At 57.7% G+C, this 10,371-nt stretch overlaps 1 protein-coding gene across 31 annotated transcripts in view; it reads left to right on the top strand.

Moving 5' to 3' along the window:
* The first annotated feature begins 202 nt into the window (after positions 1–202).
* Positions 203–10,371, top strand: part of HDAC7 (histone deacetylase 7) — a 35,633-nt gene continuing 25,464 nt past the window's right edge. For 6 of the 31 annotated variants that reach the window (XM_070270213.1, XM_070270208.1, XM_070270199.1 and 3 more), the window contains exon 1: positions 203–416. In XM_070270213.1, coding sequence (XP_070126314.1) covers positions 398–416 — 19 coding nt within the window. In that variant the 5' untranslated portion in view covers positions 203–397. Of the gene's footprint in view, positions 417–839; positions 1,057–1,334; positions 1,509–1,912; positions 2,150–10,027; positions 10,153–10,371 lie in introns of those variants that run through there. The other 25 variants (XM_070270214.1, XM_070270211.1, XM_070270203.1 and 22 more) reach the window with 12 other exon arrangements.

Below are 10,371 nucleotides of genomic sequence, written 5' to 3'. Positions count from 1 at the left end.
CGCGCGCGGGTCGGAGCCGCGTCCCGCGTTCCGGGTTCGGCGCTGCCTCGCGGCCGAGCGCCGCACCCCGCCGCGATCGGGCCGCGCAGGGGGCTGCCGGCCGCCCGGGCCCCGCGCGGGCCGAGGCTGCCGGGGTGCCGTGTCCCCGGGCCGCGCGCGCCTGCCCCCTCCCACCCCTCCCCCTTGGCCCGCTCTCAGACTCAGATAAAGCATTTCCTTCCATTGTCATCCTACCCGGCCGGCCGGGCTGCCAGGGCCCTCCCCCTCCCGGCCCCCTCCCTTCCTCTCGCCGTCTCACAGTCGCTCTGCAGCCTCCGGCGACTGGGGGGATGTGAGGCCGGCGCCCCAGCCCCCCGCCCCGCCATGAGCCCCCCGCTCTGAGGGCCCCGGCCCCTGGATGCACAGCCCCGGTGCGGGTGAGTACCGGGCGGCCGCCCCCCGCCCCGCCCGCCCCGCCCTGCGCGCGGCCCCCAGCGCCGCCCGCCCAGGCTCGGGCTCCGGCTCCGACTCCGGCTCGGGCTCCGGGCGGCCCCGCGGGCCCGGCGGGCCTGCGTCCCCCCGACCGCGCCCGCCCCGCCCGGCTCCGCGGGGCGCTGGCAGGCTCCCGGCCGGGGCTGGTTCCGGGGCCGGAGGGATCCGGCCTCCCGCGGGGCGCCCACATCCGCCCGCCCTGGGGCAGCGACAGGCCCGAGGGAGGCGGTTGGAGGCCCCGGGCCGCCGGCGCGCGGGCCCGGCGTCCCATCACTCCCATTCCCGGGGAGGACCGACTCGGGGACCCGGGGAGGCAGGAACGGCCGCCGCGGCCCCGGGAGGGGGCGGTCCTCCGGGGCGGAAGGTTTGGAAGCGCGAGGGCAAAGGGCAGGACCCAGAGTTGGGGCCGGGCTGTCGGCGCTGGACGTCAGCGCCCGCATCCCGCGGATCCCGGCAGGGCCGTACCCGGAGCCCTCCTCTGGGGACAGTGATCCCCGGGAGGCAGGGTCCCGGACAGTGAGGTTTCTCTGAACACCGCTGCCCACCCTTGCTCACCCATCAGGGTGAAGAGACTCCTGTGCCCAAGTGAGTTGTGGAGGTGCCAGCAGGGGCGCGGCAAGGTGGGGACCGCAGGCTGTGTACTGAGGGCAACAGGATGTGCGCCCCCCAGGCCCGGGGTCTGTTGGTGCTGGGGAGTGTGAGAGCAGGCGGCAAATCTGGCAGCTGAGCTGGGCGCTGACGCTACCCGGAGTTTCTAGGCCTGTGGGCTGAGAGAGAGCCTTCTGGGGCCTGCAGACCACCTAACTCCCCCGCCCACCCCACTCCCTTCCCTCTGGCTGGCCACTGGGACCTGAACTTGCCAGCCTCTGCTGCTCCTCCCACCGAGTCCAGGCCATTCCCTTGTCCTTGCTGGCCGTGCAGCATGCCCGGAGGCCTCCCCCTGCATCTGGACACTGGCTGGCTTGCTGCTACCCATCCCTCCCCACACACGGATTCAACATCGGCTTGAGGCCCAGCTCTGCCTGCCAGTTTCTAGGGTGAGGATGGGGCATTGGCTGTCCGTGGCCCTGTTTGGGACTCAGCATCTGAACTCATCATCCTGTTCCCAAGACTTGCACCTTGACTCATGGGGACCTTCCTCAAGACCCCTGCCTAACCTCGGGGCTGAAAGAAAGGAGACTGTGACTCAGTTCCCTACCCCCTAATGGGGCACCTTGGCAGCCCATTTCTCCCCAACAGGACCCCAAAGGCCAGGTCCCTGAAGTGGCTTAGGCTGCCACACACACCTCTCTCCTCACACCAACCCTCTTACACTTCCCAGCCTCCTTCTCTAGCTTCCACAAGCCACCTCATAGCTCCTCATTGCTCAGCACCTCTTTCTCCTTACTCTCTGCTCCCTCTACCCTCCGCAATTAATAAGTAATTTTCTTCTTCTCTGCAGTCACTTCTGAGGGAACTAAGGCACAGAACGGTCCTGCTGGGTTGTACCCAGTGAATCTAGACTGGAACCAGGTCCTGGACCTGCTGGGACTCCCCCTGCCTTTAGTTCCTTGACGTTCCTGCGCCCAGCAGGGCCAGGCTCAGAGGCAGGCTCAGAGCTGCCTCTTGGTATTCCATCTGGAATGGCCCCGGGCACTGTTCTCCTGAGGCCTCTGTGCTCCTTAGCTTGAGCCCATGGGTGAGTGTCTCTCTGGCCACCAGGTCTTAAGCTGGGATCCTGAGGCTGGGAAGGTGGCAGTCAGGTCTCGCACTGACCCTCCCAAGAATTCAAACCAGTGACTCTGCTTTGACACTGACGCTCAGTTTCCTCATCAATAAGATGGGGAGGAAATTTTAAGTGCCGTCCCAGAGCAGAGAGGAGGAGAGGTTGACCATAAAGGATGCCTCAGTGTCCCATGTGGGGCCATCATGTTCTTTGCTTCCTTTAGAGAGAACAGACCCCAGCTTTTGTCCTAGTGGCTTCTGGGCATGAGAGTTGGAACTTTCTCTTCCTCTCTCTCCTCCTCAATCCTGGTATAAAAACCTTGGGAGTGAGAAACTCATGGGCCATGGGGGTGGAAATGGGGACCTTCCTGTAGCTGTAGGCCTGCTTGCCCAAGGACCTGGAAGGCAGCATTGCGTGTCACCCCCACCTCCTCCATCTTCCTTCTCCTGGCCTTTCATTAAGAGCTGGTCATTTTGAAGTTGGCAGGGGCCTGAGAGAAGGTGAGTTGATGCAAGTCCCTGGGTCACCCAGCCAGGGAACAGCAGGCTGAGCCCGGCTGGAAGCAGGCCTTCTAACTCTGTCAGCGCCCATTCTCCTGGCCTTCTCCTCCCCTGGCCTGGCTCAGGTCCTGTGCATGCCTGCCCCACACACCTTGGCCCTGGCCTGTCCTCGGCCAGACTTGAGACCAGGGCCTCCAGTTGGGTGTGGGGTCTTGCTGGAAGCAGGGCGGGAGTCAGGCCTGGGAGCTGGGGGGAGGGCATCTGTCCCCTCGAGGCTCCAGGACTGCATTTGTGTGTGTTGGATTCGTTCACTAGATGGGGCACTTCCTCTGGGACAGGAAACTTTGATTTCCTGTGGTGGGGGCGTTGGTAGGATTAGGAGTGGGGGGCTCAGTTCTGGGCCATCCCTGATGTTGTTGTTTGGAACCACAGAGAGGCAGAGTTTCTGCCTAAGACTGCTCCCCCACCCCTGGGGAGGCAGGAAGGAGAGCATTGGTGAGGAGGTACAGGCTGAGGCTGGAAAAGGAGGCCGTGAGGGCAATGAGATGGGGGGGGGGGGGGCAACCCAGCAGGAAGCCTGGTCAGCAGGTGACCCTGCCGGGTATTGTGTTTCCCTGTGATATTTCCCGTTTCTGTGGTAACCTTCCCTGGGGGAGCCAGGCCTTCAGGCTGCAGGAAGGTGCCCCTAGACAGCCCTTTCCTTAGAGGCCTGTGTATTAGAAGAGTCTGTAGATTCGGCCACCTCTCTAACCCTTTTGCTCCCTAGGACCAGGACCTGGGAATCTAGACAAGTGGGCTGAAAAGGGAGCTGGGCGGAGGCCCTTTTGCATCTCTTGGAGGGGAAGGGAAGGAGGGGGGTCTTGTCCTTTGGGGAGGGCTTTGTGCCTCTCCTCATCCCCTCTCTCCACTGCCCTCCCCCAGCAGCCCTCTCTCCACAAGGGGGAGGTGGACAGCATGCTGCCTGGGGCAAGGGGTAGGGGTGGGGGTGGCAGAGGCCAGAGGGATGTTTTCATCAGCAGAGCCTAGCTCCTTTGGTCCTGGACCAGTTCCCAGAGGCAAAATAAATTCAGGATAGCATCTGTTTAGCGTGGGTCAGCATGTGACGGGTGTGTGTGTGCACTGGGTGTGTGGTGGGCGTCTGTGTGTGCCCCCGGGCTGTGTATTGTAGATGGGGTGGTTCCGTGGCAATTTGTGGTCCATGCGGTGGCTCTGTGTTGGATGTTTTGGGAGTATGCACACGTGTAGTACAGATGTGTGTCATCTGTACCATGTGCACCTTTGCAATTTATGGCTTTGTGTGGGGTATACAGACATATTTTGGGGGGGACTGTACACCTGTGCAGGAGTAGCTTTTTAATAAAAGTCCAGATGTCAGCTGGAAAGCACTATCTCATCCATGGTCCTCAAATGCCAGTTTCTGGACCATTTGCTTCAGAGTCAAAAATAAAGATCCTCAGGCCCTGTTCCAGACTGACTCAGAATCTGCACGGGTAGGGCCTGGGAATCTGGATTTTAACATGGGCTTCAGGTGATTCTGGTGCAAAGGTATGTTTGAGGACCACCGATCTGAGCCAAGCTGTCTGTTTTTTCTTTTGAGGAAACCGAGACCCATGGAAGGTATGTGGTTTGTCGAAGGACACAGGGCCATTACGAGAAAGAACCAAAACAAAACATCCCTTTCAAGACCTGTCCAGGGGTTACCCGTACATCCTATGTGTGTACAAATCTGTACTCGGTGTGATGAAGTGGACCAGCTAGGGTTGGTGCGGACGCTTACTGGGCCTTAACCTTTCCCCTGGGGTCCCGGCTTCCTGACCTTGCTTTTCCTGGTACATCCTGCTTCCTCCTCCCTGGGGAAATCCTGGAACTGTTGAGCATCAACTCTAAAGGTGATGCTGGCAGTTAGGAGGCCCCATTTACTGAGCCAGTCTCTCAGCAATTCCTCTATTCATCAGATACTTCCTGAGCCTTGCTGTGTGCTAGGCACCAGACACAGAAATGCAGTGAACACATAGGCAGAGGGTCTGACCTCAGGGAACTTCCACTCTAGTGGAGGAGATAGACAGTAAGAAGTAAAGAAATGAGTATAACTATCTAGTTACACCTTGTGATAACCCTAAGAAGGAAATGAACTGGGTGCAGCCATAGAGAATAACAAGGTGGGACTTCCTTAGATAGGGTGGCCAGGGGAGGCCTGCCTGAGAAGTTGACATTGATGCCTTCTCTCACCTCCCCAGACTAGAAGTGAGCCCTCAGAGGCCTCTGAGCCATGCTTGGGAATCTCCTGGGTCCAGATGAGGGAGCTGGGCTGAGTGGCGGCTGAAGATTGGAGCCAAATTGCCAGCCTCTTGCCTGGTATGGAAGACAGCTGGTCTCCCCTCCTCAGACAGCCCCCAGAGGTTGGCAGAGGGGGAGAGGAGGAGGGAGAGATGGAAAGGGCTGAAATCAAAGCTGCCCCATTGCTTGGGGGAGCAGCCTTTTCCCTTCGTGGGGCCAAGTCCGGGGCCCTGCAGACATGTTGCTTGTTGGGAAGGCCATGAGCTCTCGAGCACTGCCCCCTTCCTGACCCTCTTGCCTCAGCTTCCTCCCCGCTCATTCCCTTCCTCCCCAGCTCCCTACCTGGGAACTCCGGTGCCAAGTCCCTCCCCTCTGGGTCTAGCCTGGCTGCCTCTGTGGCCACTGGGATTTATTTACCTGGCTAAGGAATCACCGTGGAGAGAAGGGTCAAGGCTTAGAGAGGATCTTGGCCCTGGAAGAGAGAACAGACCAGAAAGAAGGGCTGGGCAGGGACCAGAGAAGACAAGGCAGGGCGAGGGCCGAGGCTGGCCCAGCAGGCAGGAGAGAAGGCAGGAGCAGGTCTCTGGCTGGGCGCCGTGGAGCCTCCCTGGGCTCTTGGAGTCTTCTCCCCAAACTGGTGAGACTCTAAGTCCAGAGGGGCAGACACTAGCTAGAAGGCAATGCCTCCCCACCCCCCACCTTGGTCCCCCTGCTGTGCTGCCCCTGCCCCCTCTCAGGAAGTTAACTGTCACATCAGCAGGCAGCCTGCAGACCCTCTCCCCTCCAACCTCTTCTCCTGGTAGGTTTTCCCTGGGGAACCTGGAGCTGCAGGCTGCAGGAAGGTGCGGCACTTTCCTTAGAGAGCTAAGTGTCAGAGGAGCCCTCATGTAAGAGCAGAGGCCTTGTCTGTCCCTGCCGCTGCCTCTGTCCCCGCCACTGCCTCGCCTGGCATTCCCCGCTCGGCCTCCTTTAAGCTGCTCAACCCCTTTAAGTGCACAACCCCCCTGGACTCATGTGCCTCCCAGGCCTTGCTGACTTCTCCTAATGAGGAGGGCCCTGGGCTAAACTCACTATCCCCACCCTGTCTCCACGCCACTTCCTTTTTGCCCATGTTGCCTGCAGGGATTGGAAACCCTGGTGGTCAGAGACCGGAGCCTCCTGCTCTGGAGAGAACCTGGGAGACCCCAGCCCCCTTCACGAGTGCAGCTCAGCTCCCTGCAGAGCCCATTCCAAGGAGCCCAGCTCTGGCTCCTGCAGTCACCCCCAGCCCTCAGAGTCCCATTCCTCCCTCCCTGGGGCTCCCCGGGTGGCAGGGAGAAGCGGGGCAGGCTGGGAGCCACAGGTTCGGAAAGAGTCCGGGTGGGGGAATTCGCGACTGGGCTGTAACCGGCTTGTTTTGCTTGCCCCACAAGCCTGCACGGGCATCCGCTGCGCCCTCCTGGGCGTTCAGGTTCTAGAACTGCTCTCAGAATGACAGGCTGGTGGCACCCGGTTGGGGCAGGGGTGAAGGGGGGAGCCCCAGGCAAGGGGGAGCTGGAGGGTTAAAAATAGCAGCAGCCGGGTTTCGGTTAGCAAATGTGGAGGCGGGGAGCTGGAGGCGGGGCAGGCGGCAGCAGTGTGTGCCCGCTGCTTAGGGCTGTTTCCCCTGGGTCCCAGGAGTGAGTCACGGTTGAAGAGCTCCAACCTGATGCGGTGCTGGCACAGCACCCGCACCCCCACCCCCACCGGGGTGAGGGGCTGAGCTCAGGCTTCATCCCTGGGCTTCTAGAGGATATGCATCTCCCTTGCAGGCCCTCAGGGCCACCTTGAGAGTTGGGCCAGGGGGATTGTGTGATATAAGGGAAGAAATGTGCCAATCTGAGGCCAAAGACCTGGGTTTGAACCCCAGCCGAATGGTTGTGGGACCATGTACAAGGCTGCCAAGGGCTCTAAGTCTTGGTTTCCTAGTCTTTCAAGTGGAGATTTTCTCATAGGCATGTGTAAACACTTGGTGGATTCTAAAATGCCCTACAGATGTTAATTATCACCTTACACTCTGCTGTGCCCATTGCAAAGCCTGGCAAAAGGGCTTTCCTGTAAGGGCACAGAGGGAGGCATGGGATGACCTCAGCAGAGTCCCTATTTCTCCTGCAAACCTTGGGCACATGGCTCTCTGCCTGTTTCTCCATCTGTAATGGGAAGATAATAATAGTTTCAACCTCATGGAGTTGCTATAAAGATTGAAGTAAGTAACATTAACGCTGTTCCTGGTATGAAGTCAGTGCACACAGAATACTCATCATTATTATTAATGTTATTGTTCATATTTTTGAAGGTCAGGGATAGGGAATGTTAAAGACATGAAGAACAGAAACTGGGCCCAGCCCCAGTTCACAGAAAAAAAACAGACCAAATTCACTGTTCCAGATTCCTCCACCCATCAGGGCCTGGAACACCAGGAGTCTGTAGCCAGAAGTCAGAGGGTGGACCCTGTCTCTCTTTCACTTCACTGCCCCCAGCCTCCCCCAGTGAGGCAGGATGCCAGGGGACCCAAAGGCCTTGCAGCCAGCTGGCACTGGGGAAGGTCTGAGATGGGACCGCCCCTGATGGCCCCGATGTGGAGTACCTTGCCAGCATCTGCTGGGGTGACCTTTATTTTAGCCCCTCCCTGGCAGCTCTTAAGAGGAACATGAGGCAGGGGAGGGATGGGAAGGTCAGTGATGTCAGCCGTGAGTATTCCCAGCACAGAGGCCCTGGAAGAGGCAGGAGGCATTTCTTTCAGGAAATGATCATTATTCAGCCTACAGGCATTCGTTAAGTAAGTCCTGACTTGGTGCCCAGCCCCGTGCTAGGCCCTCTGCATGATTCAGGAGAGGCAGAGGACGCTGGCTTGTAGATAACGCAGAACCTGGGAGGATATGGGGTCTAAGCATACCATACGTGGAGTCGGTGAAAGCCCTGTTTCCTAGTTCTCACAGGAGCCAGAGGACGCAACTTCACTTTGCTACCCACTGGCTGTGCCATCTTTGTATTTGTGTGTGTGCACATATCCATATGTATCCTGTTTTATTATCACAGTGGCAGTTCATGTGCATTGTAGATAATCAGACAACACAGACAAGCAAACATTAAAAAATAAAAACCGTTACAATCCCAGCAATCTGAGATCACTGCCACCATACCTCAGCACCCACTTGCCCATTTCCTGGTACGCCTCTCTATGTTGTACTTTTTACCAAAATGAGATCACACTGTGTGTGCTGTGTTTTCGGTCAGTGATCTCCACCTTCCACGACAGTAAATTTGCATCTCATCAAATTCCCAGTTGGCTAGAAATTGTCCTTCGCAGCTGGTTTGTCCAAATCAGTACCCAGGACCATGCATCTGGTGGCTGAGTTCCCTGAAAGCTGTGTAAGCACCCTGGCTGGATTTGTGATCTGGAGAAACCCCAGCCCACCGAGTCTCAAGGGCAGCCCTGGCTGCAAAAAGGAGTCATGTCACCTGAAGAATCTGCCTGACAGACCTGTGCCATCTTCCAAAAATAACAGGCAAAGCAAGGCCGGTGGCAGGCCACATCTGGGATGGGGATCTCTGGGGTGTCTACTGTCATTAATATTAATGTGGCGTCCCTGTGAGTGCCAGCATTCATAGCTTGTTGCTATTCATGGACTCACATCCGTGATGCCCCCAGGCCGTGGAGCAGGCCTGAGCCTCTGTAGTGGCCTCTGCCTTCACCATCTCAGGCCCAAGGGTGCTGGGGGCTGTTTGGCTGTGTTCCTAGTCCCCAGGAGCCCCGCCTGAAGGTGGGTGCTCCCTCCTGCTCTGGTGAGTGCCTCCATCCCTTCCACCTGCCCACGGCCTTCCCTTGTGTGTGCGTGTGTGTGTGTCCTGAGAGAGAGACACACACACAAAGAGAGAGCATCTCCTCCCAAGGAAATTCACTCCTGAGTAGCCACTCGGCGGGTGACTTGCTCTGGTTATGCAACCTGCATTTTATACTGGGCTTGACGGTTTCCAGAGGGCCTGCAGGGGCGTTTGATCCTCCCCGCCAGCCCTGAGAGGTTTGCTTGTTTAGTTATGCCCTGCTGGAGGCAGCTTACAGGAAACAATAAAATGGTAACATGTACATATAAAAAGCAGGGAAAATATAAGATGAAAAGGGAAGTGAAGATGGGGTCAGGGAGTGCCTCCTGGAGACAGCACGGGAGGGACACCGGCAGAGGTGATTCTCTCTCTTTGTTTTTGTTGTTGTTGTTCTGGATGGAGAACCAGCACGCTGTGGGAACTTGCTGGCTGGGGGTCACGCCCTGACCTTCAGATGCTGGGACTGCACTGTGTCCACCTCACTGCCTAAGGGGAGGTGGGTGGAACTAGTTGTCCATGTCACTGTGGTGATCATCAGCTTAGGTTGTGGAGCCCCAGAAGCCCCACTTACCATCTGTGTGACCTCAACAAGTTTCTTAACTTCTCTGAGCCTCAGTTTCCTCCTTTGTAAAAGGAGGATCATAACCGTATCTCCCTTATAGGGTTGTTGTGAGATAGTACAAGTAAGATGCTTAGCACAGTAAGCATTCATTATATGGTGGTTGATCATTACTAATATTGTTAATTAATAATTATAATAAGATAATGATTAATATAAATATTATTAATATTATAACTTAAACTTTTCCCTGGCAGTCTCTGGAGTGGGCTGAGCGGCCTCATGGGTGGCACAGGTGAGAGGAGCCGAGGAAGGCACATCTTCTGGCTCACGTGCACCTGGAACAGGCAGAGCAGGGGGCAGGCAGGAGTCATGGACACGGGGCGGGGGTGCTGTAGGGTGAGCAGGATCTGGCCGATGAGGGCCCAGAAGCTAAGGGAGCAACAAGGAGGGCTAGGGAATGAATATGCGAGCTGAGGGAGAAGGACCTGCTCTGAGAGGCAGCCCCGGGGCGGTGACCGTGCTTCCTGTTGGGGCAAGCGCTGGCCCTTGAGAAAGACTGGCTGGGGCTGGCTGCTAAGAGGGAGCAGCTGGTCTAAGTGGGGCACCGGGTGGTGGGGGAGGGGGAGAGAGAAAGGCAGAAGCTGACAGAACCTCAACTCTTCTCCCCAGGTTACAGATGGGGCCCTTGTCTTGACTGCTCAGGATGTTTTGCTTATGATAGGAAAGATGGTGGTTAGACATCATGGTGAACTTCCCATCTCAGGGATTGGAGTTACTGGAGCAGGGGAGTGAGGGTAAGTGGGAACTTGTGTCTTTGAGGACTTTCAGGACCTGAGAAACCCTAGGGCAGTGGGACCAGGGGGCCGAGACGAGGAATTCCCTAAGTGGTCAGGGCAGGCCTCACTGTAAGGAGAAGGCTGTGGGTGACAGGAAGTGGATGCAGGCTCTCGAGGCAGCCACCCTGAGCAAGTAGCTGTGCCCTCCCCTTCACATCTTCACAAAGGGCAGGCAGG

Source organism: Equus caballus, chromosome 6, assembly GCF_041296265.1.
Source record: "Equus caballus isolate H_3958 breed thoroughbred chromosome 6, TB-T2T, whole genome shotgun sequence".
Lineage (NCBI taxonomy): Eukaryota > Metazoa > Chordata > Mammalia > Perissodactyla > Equidae > Equus > Equus caballus.
Note: the sequence above shows the minus strand (reverse complement) of the source record. Positions and strands in the feature narration are given on the sequence as shown.